The sequence below is a fragment of the Perca fluviatilis genome, chromosome 9 (genome assembly GCF_010015445.1).
Source record: "Perca fluviatilis chromosome 9, GENO_Pfluv_1.0, whole genome shotgun sequence".
NCBI classification, from domain to species: Eukaryota; Metazoa; Chordata; class Actinopteri; order Perciformes; family Percidae; genus Perca; species Perca fluviatilis.
Genome location: NC_053120.1, coordinates 19,231,001 through 19,253,569, shown reverse-complemented (window position 1 = coordinate 19,253,569; position 22,569 = coordinate 19,231,001). Strand labels below are relative to the sequence as shown.

At 40.9% G+C, this 22,569-nt stretch overlaps 1 protein-coding gene across 5 annotated transcripts in view; it reads left to right on the top strand.

The window, feature by feature from the left end:
• opa1 (OPA1 mitochondrial dynamin like GTPase) overlaps positions 1-16,993 on the top strand; it is a 41,600-nt gene extending 24,607 nt beyond the window's left edge. For 4 of the 5 annotated variants that reach the window (XM_039811296.1, XM_039811298.1, XM_039811299.1 and 1 more), the window contains 2 exons: positions 15,569-15,642; positions 15,875-16,993. In XM_039811296.1, coding sequence (XP_039667230.1) covers positions 15,569-15,633 — 65 coding nt within the window. In that variant the 3' untranslated portion in view covers positions 15,634-15,642; positions 15,875-16,993. The remainder of the gene's footprint in view (positions 1-15,568; positions 15,643-15,874) is intronic. The other variant, XM_039811297.1, reaches the window with a different exon arrangement.
• The last annotated feature ends 5,576 nt before the right edge of the window (positions 16,994-22,569 follow it).

Genomic DNA, 22,569 nt, shown 5'->3' with positions numbered 1-22,569 from the left:
TGTCTCTTTTACATTGGTTAAGAAGCATTTAGGTATGTACTGAATGTAGTGTTTGTAAAATGACCCTGTGCACATGTACTATTTTTGCACGGTTTTGTTTTTTGAAGTCTTGGAAGACTTTTCTTGGGGGTGGGCCTGACATATCTGCTATTTTTTACCTGTCTGCTTGCTAATGGCTCCTATTAACAGCTTGAGGGTTGAGTCCTCTCCAGCTTTGGTCTTATTTAGGAAAACTCTGCTTGCTAAGCAAAGTCTGTATTTATAAAGCAGCACGTGAAGGCTTGCTGCCATTTCGAAACACACACACACACACACACACACACACACATAATCATAGTTCCAGTCATCACAAAGGCACACACTGGCAAGCATAATTTTCACACAGCCACCTCAAAGTTGCACACACACACACACACCACTATACTCTCATTTACAACAACAATCTTCAAAACTCCTGCAAATGCTCGCATAATATACATTAAAAAGCCTTAGATGCACTAATTAGAGGTAATTAAAAATATAATCCATTAATGTTTAGTTTTCTTGAATATCCTTTTATGATTTTTGTAGTAACACTAGGCTGAATGACTTCAGTCAAGATTGACTGTTTTCTTGAGATGTTTTCTTGAACTTAAAGTTTGTATTTTCAGCTTTTCATTGGCTATTCTCAATCATTAATAGTCACTTGATTTTGATCTAAAATCCAATTTCACATGAACTTTTTATTAGAGTTTTTACAACTTGCAGATACCCTGACCTTATGACTCGTACATCAGCCATATTTCTGATTCTGGCTACGTAGTGACATGATTCCATTTGCAGTGCTTTGCCCTCTGGCTCCTGCTGCCAGATATTCTTGGCTTCTATATACAGAATCTAATTGAATGTTTGAGGACCCGGCAACACCCATTCAAAATTAATCCTGTAATCTACATTTATTTAAACTCTTACACGCGCAAACAATCCCTATTGTTTCCCGCCATTATATGCACTTTCTGACTACTGATAGGGGACTCGTGTTGTAAAGACCCACAAATAAGTGATGCAAGACTTTTAGTGGTTGGTCTATCTGTGTGTTTGGTTTGGTTGACCAAGACTCAATTATCGCCCTGAGAAAACACACACACCTTCATTGACTTTTCTCTCCTTTACTACCATTGAAAACACACATGTAGATCATATACATACTGGATAGAGACTATATTGTGCATCAAGCAGACAGTTTTCACAAAGCATACCTTTACGGTGCATAAAGGCACAGTAAGACTACATGGAGAGACACCTAGAAAAGAGATACACATGCACACTGTTGTTTTTGTAGGGGACTGTTTTCATTCAGTCTGAAGTGGAGTCAGGTGTTCTGTGACACCAGCCGATAGGAGAGCGCGCGCAGACACACGCACGCACGCACGCACACACACAGTCTCCATTACACACTGTCAGGAATGTCCACACCTGCCTGGCCTTGCATATCCTATAAGGCAAGTCGCTCCTAAACTTTCCCAAACAGGCATGACATTCCCACACTTCCCACCACCTAAGACTCCACACACTGATAGATGTGGGAATGTTGTTGGAATCTGTCATGGGATCTAGAAGGTAGAAGCACACTTGTGCATGTACACCATATCCTTTCACAGACTCATGGGGTCTAGCATGGGATGTAAAAAAAAAAATATTCCTGCTACTCTACAATGGTTGTGTGATGTAAAAGAGTTTGAGAAAAGATGTAAATATATTTAGCAAAGCTAAACCTAACCACTCTGGGCGCCCTGGTGCTCTAGGGGTTTATGGCGCTGACCATTAACCACACCGTTCCTGGTTCGCCTTATGCTGCGTTGTTGCATGTTATTCCCCATGTCTCTCCTTCCTTATTTCCTGTCTGTTTCTACTGTCTACTCTCCAGAAGCTGCATGAAAATACCCCCAAAAAAACACCTCATTTTGTTGTAACTCATACCTGTAATATATTCTGCAAATATTCCTCTCAGCATGCTTATATCACTAAGACCTAATTTTATGGTGATGGCAGATTTTTCTTTTCCTCTTATCAAGAAAATGTACGTTTCAGAGTTTTTGATTTGTCAGTCTGTCTGGTTGAGTTAGTGGGTGAGTGGAGGATCTGGGTCATTAGCTGTCTGACACTTTGCACAGACTTTTCTGTATAATGCATCCTAGACCCATGTGTGTGGGCGTGGGTATGTGGGTCCATCAGTCTAGACTGAACTGCATGGCTGATGGGCCGACTCTGTGACATGCCTCAAAGCACAAAGTGAGCAAGAATCTAAGGGGCAAAAGTCTTTTAAACAAAATAAGTATCTGTAGAAACGTTTTTTCACTGTTGGTGCTCTTAAAATGTCTTTAAAAGTCTTGTTGTCCTCAATATGTCCAATTACTGCAAGGTCTAGCTTTAATGACTCTGATTTTTGGTATCTGGGGGGAAAATATGCATAATTTCTTTGTGCATTCTGTATTATCAGGAATTTGGATCGGTCAAGATACACCCAATTTATAGGACACCAACCTGTGAAAACATTTGTTTGTAGTGTGATTATTTAAAGGAGGGGTTTAGGGCACCTGTTTACAGGCATGCAGTGTTCTACAGGAAAAGGGATTTTCTATATGACTATGAAGCAACCTTTCTTGATTTATTAAAAAATAATTCTTCAGAGCTGTTGCATTCTTCAGTCCTTCAAAAGACAGCAGGTCAGTTCGCCTTAGGTCCAAACTATGGTCTGACCCCACAGGTCAGCCAGCTAATACAACAAGCTACTTGATCCAGCTAACTTTCTTTTCCATCTCTCTGGATCTTTCTATCACTTTTTCCATGCCTCTGTCAAATTATTTCCCACTGACCCTGCCCCTCTCTATTCTAAAGAATAAGAAAAATAGTGGAGAGCCCACCTTCACCTCACAACCTCTACTATAGAAAGAGGAGGGGAGACAGGAGGGAGAAGAGGGGCAGACAGGAGGCGGGAGAAAGGATAAACACACTTAACAAAGGCAGAAATGTGCTCCCAGGGGCAGTTAGTTGTTAAGCTGTATTTGCCCCTACTCGCAGGCAGGCTCAGCATTGCTCAGGTTACAAATACAGGTCAGGTGTGTGCCTCAGTGAGTGAGAGCGTGAAAGCACTATTAATGAGTGGTACAATGTGCACTGCAAAGAGGTGTGTGTGCCAGTGCCAGCTGTATGGCACAGTGCCGTCTCTGGAGCACAGCCCAGGCCTAATGTTCAAGCAAAGGCCTCTTAGGAGTCCACTGGGATGTCGCTTGGCTGCTTCGTTGCCGCGCATGCAGCAAGGAAAAAAGTGTTGCACTGTGGTGCCTGAGTTGAGAAAGTGCACTATACCAGAGTGTTTCCAGAGTTACTACTCTATTATAAAGTATTGGGCATCATATTTAATATTGTGAGCTTCCAGATACTTTCCACTTTTGAACATAAAACCTAACTACCATAAATGTCATATGGGACATTTGTCATGTAAAACGTATACAGTAGACCCCCTTTTCAAAGGAGCTGTTGGTGGGATTTAATGGTTATTATAGCTTCAGGGCTTATTTAACCATTTTGTTTTACCCCTTATTACCTTGACTGTCAATATTTCTGTCTACCTGTGACCTATAGCCTTTCACTTCTTTTTTTTTTCATTTACAGTGTTGGCAAATTGCTGTGTAAATTGCAGTCATTGTTCTTTTCTATTCCTCCTGCTTCACCTCTTCCTCTGTCACATGAATTTGTCCGCCCATGACTGGGAAGAAGCAGTTCCTGGCTGTCACTTTCCTCGTGGTGGCTTTTAACCGCCTTGTCTGCTTGATCAAGAGTTTGTGTACAGTGCACTGGCACGAGCACCTGCATGCACACACAGTCACACACCCTGCGGCTGTTATTGACACATTATTACATCAGCTCTTTTGTGTGAAGTTGAGGTCAGTTGAGTTTAAAACCTTAGTCATGGGAAAGGGGTTATGTGAGAGACCCTGACGTAGTATATACGTATGGGTGTGTCTCCTTTGTTGTACTTTTCTTATAAGAACATGTTTTTTTAGTCCAAGCAAATGTTTTGTTGTTTTTTTTGCAGTTTTGCGTTAGTGTTTTGGATCAACCCTTGGCAAAATATTTTACATTTTTCAGATTATTGCATTAACTCTTTTATAGAGCCTGAAGCCAAAGTAGTTATATTCTACGATCCTTGCAATAGTAAATCTGGTCACAACACAGATATATTCCTATATCTATCTTAAAAGTTAACATTTGTCTTGCAGTGCATCAAAAAAGAGTTATAATTTCTCCTAGGCTAATTGAACAGAATCCTAAGCATAAATAGTATTGTCCACTCAAAGATGTGTTTCACAGTTGGTATATTCAGAGTGAGGGTTAAGGATAAGTGGTGAGTGAGTATGTGAGTTTCCTCCTGCTTTATTTTTATTGGTTTGGAAACATCCTGGACAGTACATTATCTCTATTCTTGAAGTAAAGCATTTTACAGTGTTTACGTTTTCAGACACTGAAATCAAGTCCATTAATGTCCCACTTTGCTGGTTGCTGGCACATTTTTGGAAGATCGCATTCAAATGAACATGTGGCCAACACACAACCTTTTAAAATGAGTTCAGTGTACTGTACTGCCACTGATGAATTGGGACAATGTGCAGATAATAAAAGATTTTTTTGTTTTTAGGCTATTTAAGGGTTAAGGAATTAAAGGTGTCAAAAGAAGGTGCTCTCAAGAACAGTGATAATGTGTGAAGTGTTTGCATGTTTGCACTTGCCGTCACTTTCTCCTTTTTCCTTTCTCTTGTGGGGAAGCAGAATACAATAAAGCTCTGGTTGTCTGGGCTTGCTCACCGGAATGCCCTCTCAGCCTCACGCTCACTTTGTTTCCTTTCATCCCCCTCCTCTCCTCCTTTGAGCAGCTTCCTTCAGAGTGATTAGTGAGGGCTCAATGAGAAGTGCTCCTCTGATGACGTATCGTCCTAAGGTGTTGTGTGCACATGTGCCTGCGTGATCACAGTTTACTAATGCTTCTCCAAAGCCAGTGACACTCATTTCTGGCTTGCTGCATTGAGACCACAGATCAGATCACTATTTTATGTCAGTGTACGTGTGAGACAGCTGTTTGGCTGTGTTGACATACTTACTGAGTAAATACAGAAATTTAGCTTTTTTACGTTGCTGCTAGATGTAGTATCTGATGATGTTTGTGTGAATGAACGTTGACACTAGAGCTGGGCAATATATCGATATTATATGGACATCGTGATATGAGACTAAATATCGTTTTAGATTTAGGATATCGTTATATCGTAATATGGCATAAGTGTTGTCTTTTACTGGTTTTAAAGGCTGCATTACAGTAAACATGTCATTTTCTGAACTTACCAGACTGTTGTTCTATTATTTCCCTTTACCCACTTAGTTATTATATCCACATTACTGATGATTATATTTCAAAAATCTCATTGTGTTAATATTTTGTGAAAGCACCAATAGTCAACACTACAATATCGTTGCGGTATCGATATCGAGGTATTTGGTCAAAAATATTGTGATATTTGATTTTGTCCATATCGCCCAGCCCTAGTTGACACGCATCAGCATTTTTTAATAAGTTAAGTTTTCACCATCCACACTGCATCACAATCCTTCGTAATCACTGCCCACTGTGGACAATCTTTTGAAAAAAAAAAACAAGTTCAGGGGTCGAAAATGGCACTTTAGGATGGAAAACCAATAAATAACCATAAAAAGATGCAGTTTGAAATGTATCTGCATGATTGCAGTCATGGTCTAAGTCAACTGATCTGCATTTTGGAATGTGGGGGTGGTTTTGTGCAATGAGAGAGTTGGCAGACCTGTTGCCCTTAAACACACTCTTAAATATGACGTTTATGAATTTGAATTACTTCCTCTGTTGTTTTGTTTCTCCATCTACACCTCTTTCTGTTGTCGCCACTCTCCATTTCACTCCCTCCCACACTGCCTTGCTTCTATATCTCTCATTTCTGTCTTTTGCTCCCTCTTTTTTTTCACTTTAATTGCTCTTTCTTTTCTTTTTTACACTCAACAATCCCAATCTTTCTGCTACGATCTTTTTTGACTCTGAATTAAATAGACACTAGTTAGACAGCAATGTCGCTCTGTAAACTAAGAAGTCTTACAGTAGTAGTGATACAATATAAGTGGGTTTTTTTCCCACGGAGGAGGAAACCTCAGGCTGCAGAGTTGCTGCCAAATGATCCATTTTCTTCCTGGGAGCATCATGTACACAAACCGTAGAACCACAGTTGTCATAACACTAGCACAGTTGAAGCTGCCCCTCCTGCATTTTATCTTATATTGTTAATGTGTAAAAGTGACTTCCAAAGTGAACTGACTTTTCTATCACAAGGCACCCTAAAACATCTGTAAATGCCTTGATAATTTCTTTCCACTTCCTTTGCTGGCTTTTTTTTGTTCTGTGGCCACCACTAGATTATTAAAGAGAACAATGTTTCAGTATGAAAGACATCATTGTCATCATATCTGGATTCCTGCTGCTCTTGTTTTGATACTGCCCATATATAGTTTCAATTCACTTAGTTTTCTTTTGAACACTACATTTCATTTTCGCCAATAAACTATTTTGTTTCACAGTCTAGCGTTTGACTTTGATAGACTGTATTGCTCCAGTTGTCAGCTTCTTGTCTCTTTCACACAGTCATAGTTGCTCTTTACTCCACTCTGACTGTCTCTAACTTTTTCCTTCTCTCATCACAAGACAGATCACAAGAAGCATGACTGATGTTAAGCATGTGGCATCTCTCTGTTTTCGTTGTTAAACTCTTCTGCATTTACTTCCTCTTTACGTCTCCCTCTCCCATTATCATAGCTCCCCAGTTTCTTACTGTCGGTTATACTCTGCTGTGAACGGTCAGTATTTTTTTAAATTTCTGTATAAGACAGAAGACTCTTTCACCTCTGCTTGTCGTCCTCTTCCTAATTCACCTCACTTCATCAAGACTTCAACCAGCCATCTGCCCCCATTTACCAAAGTTGTGACCTGCGTCTCTTTCCACTTTCCCACCATCCGTCTCCCCCTGTATTCCCTCCCCATCCCTCTGGCTGGTTCCCCCCTTCACTCCTGTACAGCCATCCTTCCTCTCATGTCAGGAACCAGGAATGTCTTTCTAAGAAATTTTGCACGTAGCAATCCAGCATCAGATTGACAGGCTTTTGATAACACAGCTGTTGATCAATGGCCAGGCTTAGATAAAGCACTAAAGTATCTTTATATATTAGTTTAATTAGAAAATAAATTGTACAGTACTAACACTGTGGGTTTTACACACACTTGTACTCTAGGGTCCCTACGTTCATACTCCATACCAAATATCTTACATTAAAGTTGTTGATAACATTTAGACATTACCAGTTGTTGCATTGAAAGTCAGGTTTAGTTGGCTAATGAACAATCTGCAGGTGATTTGGCTGCTTTTGAATATCCTTCCTGTATACAAACTGAGGAAATAAATCCATTGAACAAAAGGAAACAAGGAAAAAGGGCTGTATGTATTAGATGACAACCAACCAACAGGCAATGGAAGTGGTATTAAAGAAGTAAAACTATGAAGGGGAATGTGAAGCTATCTTTCATTCTCTTCAGAGAGAGAGAGAGAGAGAGAGAGAGATAGTGTGGGAAAGTAGGAAAGAGAAGGATGTGTGTGCTTCTGTTCACATGTTTCCAGCACAGTGTGGCCACCAGGGACCCATTCCCGTGATCCTCCTGTCACTCGCACACATGCCATGATCTGCCATGGATTAAGATGAGGTTATAGGAAAACCATATACTTCCTCTCTATGAAAGGTTGGGAGGGGGTGGGATGGAAACTTTAGGTTGGCATTTTCTCATGTCATGACCATACTGCCCTAGGAGTTCAGTCTAACCCTCTTCTGATTTACTGTTGTCTTGTTAACAGACAGGCATTTTGGATCTTGTTTATCAAACCGTTCCTGGGGCTGAGAATATGTTGTTCAGATAGGACACACTTTGTTTCCAATTAGACTGACTTTAAGAAGTGGAACACACTATACAATGTGTTTCCTCTATGCTGTCATGAAGATAATGCAGAGCCTGACTAATTTACACTGGCATTTTTCAGTATTGAGCATCAAGAAAGAGATGAACTGGTTCTTGAAATTCTCTAGTGTAGTAATGTTACCTCTATTAATTACTATGGCACTTTTTAAGGCACAAGTACTACTTCTGTTTGCCTTTGCAAGTAAAACACCTGCAGTCCAGTGACTCCAGCCTTTGCTGAAGGCTCAAAGGAATTCCAGGTGCCTTTGCTGTCTCCTCAGTTCAGTGTTCTATGGATGTGACGGTGTGTGGGGTCTAGAGCAGCTGGAAACATGTATTTACCTGAGGGCAGCAGAGGGAAGAGGAGACCTGGCCTGTCTTATCTCCCTCTGTCGTCTTGTTTGATCAGACTGATTTGGGGTCAGTGCTATGTCAAGAAGGGACTGAGAGAAGGTGATTAAAAATGGATCCTTTACATTTAGGCCCAGGTATGAACAGGACTGGATGTATGCGTGCCTTTTCAAACGTGCGTGTGTTTGTTTTGTGTGCTCAGTTCAGCATTAGTTAACTTGGTTCACACACCTGTGTCCGATTCAGCAGAGGGGAGTTTCTCTGAGGGATTATGACAGGATCTCGGTTTAAACCAGACTTGTCAGCCTCACGTCCCAGGCCCATGTGGTTTCTCAAGATTGATTGCCACTTAGCCTCAGCAGCACAGGGCTCCGTTTGACAGTAAAAGGTGAGCCTTGGAAAACTTCAGCCCTGACTTTCTGTGATTTACACCACAAGTCATAAGTAGACTTACTGTCTCAGACCTGTTCATTTTTAGGAATGCGTTTGGGAAGTGATGGCGACCGCGTTTACGGTTATATTTGGATGATCAATTTAAGTTAGTCTATGTTCATCATCATTTAATTTTGTAGCTCTTCCCTCAGTAAAACCCATCAGACCTAAAGCTAAACCAACTATCTTTCAAATGTTGTCACCACTGTGCTAATCTTTATAACCCGCTGTACTGAACTCTTGTCTGGCCCTTCAAAGGCACAAGCAATGCTTGGCAATAAAACCTGTCCCTCACAGACCAACGACAATTGTCACCTGGCTCTTTCCAAGGATTCTTCCCTGTTTTTTTTTTTTTGCAGTTTTTGTTTAGTCTGCCCTATGGCTGACCTCAAACTTTGACCTGTTCAGACCTACGTATGTCTCTCCCAGGTTGGGCTGCTCACTCCCAGGCATCTGTTTTCTAGATAAGAGCCGTGAGTGCGAGGGCTGATTCATTGCTCTGTCACTGACATGGCGTTTGGGCCGTCGACATCCTTGCTCTGACCGTGTCCACGTCCCCTATGGCCCAGTTTTTATAGCATGACAATCCAGATTTAGTGACAAATCAAGCAGCATGCTGAGGAAAAAGGCTTTTCTGTTTGTTACATTAAGAGATCAGCTTTCAAAGAAGGAAACTACCGAGTGTTAACGTGTTCAGTGTCCCCACCTACACTGTGACCCTGGCAGTCATGAGATATAAAAAGTTTCTTCATGAATGATGACCGGGTGGAACAGGAACCAAACCCTCCGTCCCAGTCTCTCTAGTGACTAGTGCTATGAATTGCTGCTCAGTTGTCAGTAGAAAACATTAAGAGCTGCATGCTAAAGTAGCCTCAACCTTGGCACCTAACTTTTTACGCTGATAGCTTTCTGTTGCCACTTTTTCATAACAGCCACCCTTTCTTTACAGGAGAGTGGGAGAGTGGCCATCTCCCATAGTGAGAGGATTAGTTTTTTTTCTATCTCACAGTAAATTGCAGGCCTCCCTGTCCTCTCCCTCTCATCTTTTTCTCTCCTATGTTCTCTTCTCTCCTCTGTGTTGGCTACTTGTCCAGCAGGGCCACGCAGTTTCACAGTCTAATTACAGGTCAATTAAAGGCTTTGTGGCTCAGCCCTCCTTCTGCCAGCGCTTCGGCCGTAGCAGGCTTAGGGGACTCGAAAGAGTGAGAGTGAATGAGATATCATTTCATGTGGCGATCAGCCGAGAGAAGGCCTTGAAAGAGGGAATTTGGGGGAAAAGGCTCCCCTCTCTTTCTCTCAATGGGCAAGAGTCCCTCCATCCTCGCCAACCCACACAACACCCAGCATCTTAAAGAAGGGGCCTCTGGGATAGAGGCCAGAGGATTATGGGAATATTCATGACCAGATAAAGGGGTGAGCGGTTGAATGACTGTGTTTTGGGGCTCATCTCTTAGGTAAACAGGAGCCTAAATGGAGTTTTAGATCGCTACTCCCACTGCTCCGTGAGGAACAGGCAATGGTGACTCTGTCCACTGTGTTTTTGTTGCATTTCCACAGTACGGAGAAAAGAAAGCCTTGTTGTGGCCTTTTCTTCCCTTTGCTGCTGTCTTTTGGTGGCAAACAGATGGTGTGGGGGGAAAAAATATCTGTTTCTCACAGTTTTTATCCACAGAATATTGGCTTTTCTGAAAGACACCATTCACATTTACCGGTGGCCTCCTGGGCTCCTGAAAGCTGCTGAGGGCTCATTTTAAAATCATTAAGCATCCCGCAGTAGGGGAATGATTGATGGGTTTTGCTGTTCTCATCTAGATCTCGGTCTTCTCTCCAAAATGTCATGGTGGAACTCTAATTGCGCAAGTAGCCAGGCACAGGTAAAACTAAAATGTATATTAGGATAGGTGGCTGGTCGTTTTCCCAACATTGTGACACATAGCGGCATGGTTCCCACGGGTCCTTGGAATCACTGAAAAAAATCCTTGAAAGATTTTGAAATAGACATGGGTTGTTGAAAACGCTAGAATTTCTATATGTTATGTTCTTTTGATATATTTTTTACTTAACTTTAGTAAATAGGCTATATAATGTATTGCTGTGCAAGAGACCACGTAGTCTGCCATCACTGTATCTCAGCATAACTGAGAAGTGTTCACACATTCAATCCTCTGTCTTTTTATTTGTCTGTAAGCTTCTGTAAAGACTGCTGGTTCTCATTGTAAACATTTTCAGCGTTACAGTAATTCACCTTAATCCGTGTCTTAAACTATGTCGTGTTGGGTCCTTGAATTTGAGGGAATTGGGCCTGGAAAGTCCTTGAATCTGATGTTAAGAAGGAACCCTGCAGGGTGACACAGGAGGTTTTGTACTTGATGGAACCTAGAAGTTGCACTTACTGTAATATTTACTTTACACTTGACTGTCCTGTTACTTATCCAAAATGTAATTACACTCCTGTAACTTCTGTTCGCTGGTCTTCCTGTGCATTCTTCCTATTATTTTCTTTTCCAAAATGTTTTTTCGTCGAGTTTTTTAAAATTTATATTGAGGTGATGTGGGTGTTGAGACTTAGAACATAAAAAAATGCATTAAATGTACGAGTTGCGTTTTTTTTCAATGCAGTACTGGAGTCAGCCTGAATGTGGCCTGAGGATGAAGGGTGTCAAATGTTGTACAGAGTGTAAAGCTTTCTGAGGCAAATGAGTGACTTGTGATTTTGGGTTGCATAAAAAAAATGTGTTTATCAGTGTCTCTGCCCAACAGTTGGCAGGATCCTTAATGTTTGACCCATGTTAAGCGGTCTACATGTAAAGCACTGAGGCTCCATGGAGCACCTTATCATCAGCCACATCTTAACCAACTTGGAAGCTTTGAAGCTTGAGCCAGGGGATTTCCATGTTTTGATGATCTGACAGTAGCCTCCTTTCCTGACACCGACCAAAGCTCCACCCCTGTACCTCACATCTCCTTTTCTTCAGGTTGGACAGATGTTGGTAATTCTGCTCTGATTGACTTGGATGGAGCTGTGTTGTTCTGTGGTCAGAGCATGCAGCCCACACGGCTGAACTCTGTCAGTTGCCTTTGAGCCGTGCCCTGCGGTATGCTGGGTGTTGGAAGGGCGTACCGCAGGGTTATGTTTCATTCAACCCCACACCTGCTGCAGTGACTTGTCAGCGTGCCCCTTGACAGGCCCTCTTAATGCCTCCATTAGGTGTTGTAATCTCCCCCTAACGCCCTGCCATTTTGCCTGAGTGTGTTAACAGTATCAAAGGCCGGGGATTTTTTTCTTGCCACCTGCCAGCGGTGAGTGTGTAGGAAGGTGAAAAGAGGTGGAGGTGGCATGACTGTACAGCTCTAGCTGGTTTCAAGACATTAGGGTGGTTTTGTCTTTGTCTCTTTCAGGGCCAAGCTTTTCTGGCTGTCAGTTACTTTTCTCAGTTCTGCCGAATTCCTGTGTGTGTGTGTGTTGTGTGTGTGTGTGTGTGTGTGTGTGTGGTGTGAGATCCAGCACTTCTCAACTCTGCTGGCGTTTCAGGGGGGGTGTGTGGGGGTGTGCCTGCATCTCTCCTAACAGCCGTGCGCTTTTCATCCATCAGGAAAAGGATACCTCAGCAGCCGTGCTCCCTTCAAAAGGGGGCTGCACACAAGCCCCCAAGTACGATATTTAGTTTCACTCCAAAGCACGCACACAGTTATCACCTTTGTGCTGACCTGAAATGGACACTTGGGACACTGTTGCTCTGCGGTCCAAACCAAAATGATTTATCTCCCTAAAAAAACCGGGAAATCTTTTTAAAGCTGTGTTTTCATTGGGCCTTCTCGTAGGAAAATAATCGACAATAGGTCGCCTATGGATCTCGTGTGGCTGATTGATCAAGATGGAGCAGTGCTAGTTTGTTTTTCGGAGCCGGTGTTTGAGTTTGTGCTTGGGGGAGATCCAGACAGATTAGCGAGGGTGACAGGAAAGCTGGAGAGCAAGCCAGGCCTGGAGGTGCAGCTGGCATTGGGAGCCACGGCTTCCTTTTTCCTCCATGTGGGCCCACAGACTTCCTTCAGCCACTGTTTAATCAGCGATTAAGAGCGCTTTAGATGGCTCGCTCATCTCGTGTGACAGTACATGTTGGGTGGAGGGATTGCTCGTCTTTTGCAGTCTTCGGTCAATAGGAGTGTAATCCTGAAAAGAAGTGACTGACTGTTTTTTCAGTAGATTCCCCCCTTTCATGTGAAATGTTGTTATGGTATCTCCCTCTGTCCATTAGCAATGTGCCCGTGAGGTACATACCATGAGGAGGGGAGGGTGAGAGCTTTGATGTGGTCTATGCTAACTGGGAAAGGGTACACAAGCCTCATCATCAGATGTGTGAAGGTCTGCCTTGAGGTTTTGCTGTCACTGTCAGAGGGGAGACCATCTGGTGTTTTGGTGAAAAATGTGTGGAGGGAATTTCTACCTGCAGAAGTATACGGTTAGGGATGGGAATATACTGTAGTTTTTTATATTTTCTCCGTTTAAAGAGCAGGTTTATAACCTGCTACCCATCCTGATGTTGCTTCATTAGTACTCAATATGTTTTGAAGGAAACTAGTTGATGCTTAAAGAAAATCATTGGAAGTGTTTAGGTTTGCAGCTATCAATTATGTCCATTGTCAATGGACTTGTTGATTAGTTTCCTGATGACCAATTAATCATTTGATTTATATAATGTAAAAAAAAAAAATGTAAATCACTGTTTCCAAGAGTACACTTGGTTGTTTTGCCTTGTCAGACCAACAGTCCAAAACACATTCAGCTTACTCGGGCTACAAGCAATGATTCTTTTCATTGTTGATTTATCTAACAATTATTTTCTCAGTAAATCCATTATTGTTCAGTCTATTAAACATCAGAAAGTAGTTGTTTTTTTAAAGCTCATTGCAATTTCCCAGAGTCCAAGCTGACGTCCTCAAATATCGTCTTGTTTTGTCCGACCAACAGTCCAAAACCAAAAGATATTTAAACGAAAAAGCTGCAAATCCTTACATCTGAGAAGCCTGAGAAAAATTACTAAAAGATTACTCAATTATAGGGCTGGACGATTTTGGCTAAAATCATAATCACGATTAATCGAACAAGTTACCTCGATAACGATTATTGAACGATTATTTAAAAAAAAAAATTCTTATACTGTAAATATGTTCACGGTTATTTTTTCTAATGAAAGAGTGCATATAATCCTATCTTTGTGATTCTAAAATAAGGAAACACCACACAGATAGCAATTAATGCTTATTTATTAAATATTTCAAACAACTGAACTGAAATCTATAACAGATTTTACAATGAAATAAAAACGTCTTATAAAGTAATTTAAGTTTTAATGTAAAAAAAGTTTCCTAAAAATGTAGAAAATAAATAACTTTTAAAAATAGTTCTTTTTGTAAACAAAATGATGGTAAATATTGCCATGCCATCTTAAAAGTAAAATATAATTTCTGTCTTGTAAACAAAATAAATTATTGTAAATAAAATAAATTAAAATTAAGTAAATATTGCCAAAATATAACTTGTATCCTTTGTAAACCTTTTGATCTTCCTCTCAGGGATCTTGTCCTGTCACTCTCTATGCATAAGCATTTACTCCAGGTTCTTACTAAGAAACACTAGCATGTTTACCTTTTCAAAGTGTTGAACAGACTTAAGTTCAGCAGCTACTTTTTTACGACATGTTTGGTACATGTTGGGCAGCGCAGTTTGGGAAAAATAGTGTCGCGATGGCACAGTGTATCTTCTGTCGAGTGTTTTAACGAGTTGTTTAAACCCACTGTGCTCCACCATAGCTATGGGAGCCATGTCCTTCGCGATGTAGTAACTAATGGCGTCAGTTATTTCTCTCCATTTTCTTGAATCCTTTTCATATTGTGTAGCATTTGTAAATGCGTGTGTTATCGACACCTGCTTTGTGGAGGCACTTGTTGCTGGGCGATTGTCAGCCTCTCTCTTTTTTTTGAGCCATGCACTGTTCATATTCGGTAATGTGATTGCGCTCCAGGTGTTGAAATAGATTGCTGGTATTACCTTTGGTCGCTGTAACAGTTTTTCTTCAGTGTTTGCATTTGACTTGAGTTTGTTCGGTGTCGTCTTTATTGAAACCAAAATGTGTCCAAACGACGGACACTTCGTGTTTTTTTGGTACAAGCGGCTCCGGCTCCTGTTGCTGAGTTGACTCGGTGTTTGAGTTCTCCTCCATGTTGCTTCAATGTCGCAGACTGGACGGGGCGCAGTCACGTGACTACACACGCAGCGGCCGTAATATGTTTTAATGGGAAAGTACATTAACACACAATGAGCGGCCTCGGAAATATTAATATGAATAAAAGACTGAAATATCCTACTTGGTAAAATTACGTTGGTTATAGGCTCTGAATTTCGGTTTCGATTATTTTTCGATTAATCATCCAGCCCTACTCAATTACCATAGTGATTGCTGCTAACTAACTGATTAAATAACTAATTGTTTCAGCTGTACGGTTTACTATTGTCGAAGAAAAAGAAGAGCAACAGATCATGTTTACTAAGCTGACATAGTGAATTCTTGGCATCTTTTTTTCTTAAAAAAGGACTTAAAAACAGCCGTTGCCAATTTTCTGTTGGTTGACTAATTAATTAATTAACATTGCTTCTGTTCTGGAAGTGTTTTTTTGTGTGTATTTATCAGGGGTTTGACTAACCAGCCTACTTTTTGTGCTTTTCTGCAGAGAAAGTTCGTGAGATCCAGGAGAAACTTGAAGCCTTCATCGAAGCTCTTCACAAGGAAAAATAAGAGAAGCAGGTATTTGTCTCTACTCTACTACTATGTAGTAACAGTTACCTTTACCGAAGTGATCATCAGTAATGCAGCAAAATCAAAGCACTTATTATTGGATTATGAATTGAACAGTTGTTAAATAATAGTGTTTAAATTGCCGTAACAAGATCCTAAATCTGTACTGGCAATGGGAAAAGGGTAAGCGTGTACCATATGTAAATGTGATCTGTTGTGCCTTTTCCCCTTTTCTTTACAGAACTATTGGAAGAAAATGTACGGATTACAACAGAGAAATGCACTGAACAAAGACAACTAAATCTGTAAATGGCAGTCATCACCCCCTTCCCACACCACTCACCTGACTTTAATACCCGCGGCTTGGCTTCATGTCCCCCTTTGGCGCCGATGGACCTGAACTAGAGGAAACCGTTTTCAAGCTTTCTCTTTGATTTTTTTTATGTTTTCTTTTTCTCTTGCGACTGTCCTGCGTCAAGAGGGGGGCTTTTGCACAGAAGCCCAAACACAGTCAGATCAGGAGGAGTGGAGAAGTGTGCACAGTGTTGACAGACATCTGACTCATTTTCAATAAATGAGGATCGTGTACATTTTTTTAAATTATTTTTCAGCTGATGGTGTCCGTGTACATGTGATTAGAAGTGTGTCTTCACTGATCTCTGTACAAAGAAACACTATTGGCTGATGGGTGAAACCACCTTGAATTTCATACCTGGTGCTCCTAAAATACACCGTGATACCCATCTGGTACACAAGAACTAGTCTCTATTTAACATTTAACAGTTCTTTTTAGTTGCACTTCAGATCCAAAGCACTTAAGTTATCCCTCCAAGCTGCAGCTATACTCTACAGGTCCATGTACCCCTATAATGAGACCGTGTTTAGTTCCAGCAGATGTCATCCCCTTAAATCTAAGAAGAATAGAAAGCCACTACCTGGTTCAATATTCAGCTTCCCTCCCATCAACACTCCCCATTGTAACACCACAACCACCACTCAATAACAGGATACGATCAGCTCTGAAGGTGCTGGAAAGAATATTATGTATAGATATATTTCTTATTATTTTGATCTAATGGGGTTTATTTGACAATACTATGTTTATATGTCTGCCAAATGCACATAATGCCCTGGTCGTGCAGCCTTTTGTTTCTGTCTCCGTGTTTGGGATGTTTGCATTTCCATCAATGTACGTTAGCATTTAATCTATACTCTCCCCATGTTGCAACTGACAGATGATAATACAACTTCCAAAAAATCATATAAGGACACCCTCTCAATAGATTGAAACTGTAATTAAACATAACTTCAGAATGCTTCTAGATAGTTTAGACATATAAAATGAATTAGTGCTGCAGTTTTTTAACTGATTAATATCACATTGTTATACCTATTTCTTAGGTTTAAGACATCATTACTCAATAGCCACATTGCATCATCGGTTAAAGATGTCATAATAATTGTATAAAAATGCACTCTCTTCTCTTTAGAGGTATATTTCATTTGATTTTCAAAGCTATGAAACTATCTGTCAGTTAACACGCCTCCACTTACACAAGAGAAGGTGGGATCTTCTGATGTATTTCCAGTCTGCACCAGGTTTGACGTCCTGTTTATTTGGCAGCACAGTTATGTCTCCTACATGTACACAGCACAGGTGCGCTTGTACTTATTCACTTTTCCTCTCCTGTCTGTGAATGGTCATTAAGATCTTCTTGCTGCTTCACGGACGAGATCAAACACCCGAAAACCAAGGGAACAGGAATTGTCCTCCAAAGTTAAGAAAAAAAGGAAAATATTTAACATACTGATGGGTTAATTTTAAACTGAAAGTATATGCTTTTTGTCAACTCACTGATTATTCTACAAGTCATCGTCCAGCACCGGATGTTTCCACATGGCTCCCAATCTTGTGCTTCCTCCTTATTCTCATCTAGAACCCCTTATCTCACAGCCACCTCCATCATTTGGACTATTCTGACTCTTTCCATCACCCACATAGACATCCACTTACTCGTCCCAGCTTGAAAAACTGTCTGATGCTTGACCTAAAGAGGGGTGAGAGACTGCTTTAACCCTATCCACTCATTCATGTGTATATGGGTGTAAAAAATATATATATATATATAATAGGCCGTGCATTTTGTACAGGTGAAGTTAATGGAAAGTCATGGAGCTACTATCATGTACAGCACGTGTATGCAGAGTGAGCAACTTGTGTAACCGATAATCTGTGAGTTGGTTCAAAAAACTGTTTAATGTTGTAGAAAGTAATGTTTGCATGGTGTACCCCATCAGATGTGCTTTATTTATTTAATTTGTGTTTAAAAGGAAAAAAAGTGAAAATAAAATTGACGTGAATAAAAATGACTTTTTTTTTTTTTCCAGGACGTGTCAGTTGGACCAGTCAGTGGTAGACCTGTTTGCACATTTGAAGTGGCCTGCTGTTGAGTGCATTGTCATCCAGCCAGTGAGAAACCCAAATAAAATGTTGACAACAATTTCATCTCAAAGTCCATTTAGTAGCTCTTGTGGAGCTTCTGACCATATACTGTATGATCTTTACCAGCAGATGAAGTTTGCCCAGTTATGAAAACGTTTTCAAATTTAAAAATTTTTTCCAAGCCTGTTAAAGACTTCTTCTCCATGTCTGCTTAAAAGTCAAAGTTCGATTCTTGACCTTGAAAAAAGTTGACATCTGACAAATCAATCATTTCTTTTGATTTTTTTGAGCCAACATGGACTTGAAGTCCATAAATGCTCAGAAAAGAAAAAAAAATGAAATGACCCAAACAACTAAATGCATGTTGTTGTAAGATTGTTTCCAAGGTTTAAGAATTAACAGTAAAACTCATAATAAAACAAGACTAAGCGTCAACAGCCAAGGTAGGGTAGATGCTAGATCGCACCCAGCGAACGACAAGACAGGTTTTCTGCGCAGGCGTAAGCCCACAGTTATTTGAACCCTGCTACTATGTGACGTGATGAAAAAATAAGACCAAACGCAGAAATCATCTACTTAATAATTTATTATACAAGAATATGTGACCCAAACCCAGTCTTTTAACCTAACTAGCTAGCTGCTAACTTAATTGTTGACACTCGCGGAGTATTCCAGTTTCAAGCGGGGACTCGTTTGGTGGATATGATCCAGCGTCTACCCCATACATGGTAACTTTAACAGTGTCTTGAGATAAATGCTAAGATGCTCAGAATGACAATATTTTACGTACTTAAATAAATCAAACTAAAGTATTATATATACTCTAAAGTACACATTTTAAAATCTGCACCTGATGATGCTGCTTGCACAAGTCGTCCTCTAGGTTCAATGAGTGTGTAGAAAATTCCGTGGTAATCCATCCAATAGATGTTTAGTTATATAAAGACCTGGCAAGTTCTCGGCAATCACCTTTGATGCATTGTTTTCCTCTCATCCTTTGAGAGTTGTGCAGTTTTTTTTTAATACAAAGTGTGCTGTTGTCCTACAGTTGGTTGCATCTGGATGCAGTGACCTGATTGCTGATGTGATGAGGCCTCTGCTCCAGGTCTGGCCAAACCCTCGGAGTATTTAACTCCGCAGGCTGTTATCTCAACCCTGAGCAGGCTGAAGACACGTTGCAGCCTGAGGCAGCAGCTAGGGAGAGGCGGCATGCAGCTGAGGGCCTGCCTGACTGATTAATAAGTCCGAGTCCAGAGGTCCTCCACTCCTGGGCATCCTCTCTTCTTTCACAAGAGCCTGGTTGTTACTTCATCTCCACATTGCTCAAAGGGAAACAGAGTGGGAGGGGAGGATGTACAGGGGGGAGGCCTCATCCTCACTACCATCACCTGAGGCTTTACACATAGAGATAACTGCCTCACGTCAACTTTCTATTTTCTGTGTGGCCATTATATTCCCGTTTTCTCAAAAACAAGAGAAAAGGAGTGAAAAAAGCCTAATGACTTTGTAGCAGCCGAGAAAAGAAAGGGGGGAAAAGTCAACCTCCAGCAGAAGGCCTTTGTGCTATCAGATAGCCACGTTCTGGGAGGAGGGAGGCCGGCCGGGACACACTATACACCATTAGCATCTGCAAAGGCCGTCACGTTGACTAATAGCCAGTGCCACAACGGCACAGTGGTTCAGTTTGTGTTTTCGCTCAATCCCCATTATGTTGGTGACACAAAAGCAGCCGGGCCAGACTGTTCAAATGTGCCACAGCAGCGGACGTGCACAAAGCTTCATTTCTAGTCTTTCTTAAGAAAAAGAAAGGGCCGATCTTGTTGCTTCGTTTCTTTAATCCCCCACCTCATCACACAGAGACATTCTGGGTGTTTTGGCAGGGGGTGTGGCTGGTCGGTATATGATGAAAACTTTGAATAAGTCTTAGAAAAGGGCAATAAATTGTGAGGATGGGCGTTTTTTGGCAGTAGCAGCAGTGTTAGCATTTGTTTGCCTTCTTGTTGGCGACACTGGCTTTGTTCTCGTCTTTCTGTCCCCCTCTGTTATCGAGCCGTGTGTTGTGGGAGAGGCAGAGATTCTGGCAACCAGATTAATGTATGTCTAAGTGGCCGTCAATTTACTTTGACTAGTTGGCACTGCATATGTGCTTTAAAGCAGGTGGACATTTACCAAACGTATAATGATTTAAAAAGTCCACTTTAAAGATTGTGTAATAAATCATTAAAACTCACAAGGTACAAGTGCAAGAAGGGTAAAGATGTATACCTACATATTGGAGAAAGTGGAGTTACATGCCACCTTTAAGAAAATCTGAATCTATTAAGCTCTAAAAGTAATGTAAACAAGTGTTTCTAAATTCAGATTTTGATAGAAATTACTGGTTAAAAGCCGTTAAAATATTTGCGTCCTACATATACACAATATTTTCTGTGACAGTTCAAACTGTTTTGGGGAGATTTTCTATATTATTGTGGGCAGGACCCAGGTGGACAAAGGTGATGTCACGTATTTCTGTACACTAATCATTCACCAATCAGTTTAGCATGCTGAAGCACAATAGCTGGGTTTTTGAGTTTTCATAAATAAGAAATTTTTTTTTCCTAAGTTTAATTTGCATTGTTGCATATTTCATATATTTAACGGAAAATACTTTAGATTTAAGTTTCGGGAGCTTATTATTTTTGCATGCATGCACAGTAAACCCATGCTGTTATTTTCTTATTCTTCTTATTATTTATTAGTCTTATAAGACCACTGAATGATAACCCATCCATGATGACCTGAGCAAAAGAGCACTTCATCCCAGAATGGCCCAGTTTGGTCCTGTGACCATAACAAATACTGACATGAATGTGAAATATTTGAGGAGACACCAAAACACATAAAAGACACTAATTTGGCCTATGAGAGTCACTTATCAGCACTCCAGTCAACAAGTGCAGAAATACAGTGGATGTAAATCTAACACTTTACGCCCCGGGAGACAAACTGCCACTGTTGAATCACCACTGATGAATCTTATCAGAAGCTTGTTGGAGCAACAGGCTTCCTTCTCCGTTTCAGCCAACAAAACCTTCTACTGTCCCCGGGGCCCGCTGCTTTCTGCCCTGCAGAGAATAGCGTCACAATTGGCCTTTGTGTTCATTATGTTAGAGGCATCTTCCCATTGCGCTGTGGGGTCCATTCCAATGCTGAATTAGGCCCATGGGGATTTTAGCCAAGTCACAGAGGTCAGTGACCCTTCTTGTTACACCCCAACACACACACACACACACACACACATATACAGAGAGCTCTGTTCTTATTCTGTGTGAGCTATAAATTATGGTAGCACTCAGTGCTTCAATTTTAGGAATTGAAGGAGGTTCGACCGTGTGAATCCTGCGGTGGTTGTGTGTGTGTGTGTGTGTGTGTGTGTGTGTGTGTGTGTGTGTGTGTCTTTCTACAGGGGTGGCCAGGCAGAGGACAACTGAATGTTCTCACCATTCAAGTCTGACATCCACCCTTAAATAATCTATAAAATGACCTCATCGTCTCACAGGACGTCATACATGAATCAGCTAATTGTGGAGGGGGAAAACTCCATTAATAAATCCCTCATGGTGGATTTAGATTTTCCTACTAATTCCACAAGATGCAATGCATGAATGAACCATTCCCCAAATACAGTACCTACCTGGACTACTAAATTGGATCCCAATATACAGTATGTCTCCAAAAAACATGACCTCCAGTGATCCCACACACGTCTGCAGATTACAACTACTTATTGACAAAACAGGAGATGTTTCAATCTGATGAGGATCTTCCTCAAATTAAAATAATGTCTGCTTGTCAGTTAAATGCTGTAGTTCTGAGCTTCAGACACAGACAGTGTGCAGGATCCTTTCTATAATGGTTGTCCCATCAGGTGGCTTCTTCAACAAACCTCTCCTCTAAGACTCATACCAAAGAGAAGGAAATCTTTATTTTGAATGCTCAAATGTGACAATATTCACCTGCAACAGGCATAATTTCTGTCGCTCACACCAGCTCAGTTAAATCAGTGTTAGCATGCAGAACTAAGCACAAATGAAAACAAAGCCAAACAGCTGATTTGATTATACTTTGGTTAAAAACAATGTTTTCAAAAATACTTCCACTGAAATGTGTCCTAAAATCAGCAAGAACAGTGTAACCAAAATGAGCCTGCAGTTTACACGCTGGCATAAAGACTGTAATACTTTGAGGAATTTGGTTTTAAGGCATACCGGCGTCCCCAAGATGACGGGTAAAGTGTGACTTGAGTGATAAAATGCTGAAACAGTGGGTGAAGAAAGCAAAGGGGTGTGTGTGTGAGTGTGTCTGTGTGTATGTGTGTGTAACAACAGAACGGTGGGAACTTTCCGCTGCAGAATGGAGTTATGCAAAGTTGCCATGGAAAAACTGATCGTGGCACAAACTGTTTCTTAATCGAGTGGAGGTCTTAGTAAGTGGGAGGGATTCTGAGTTTT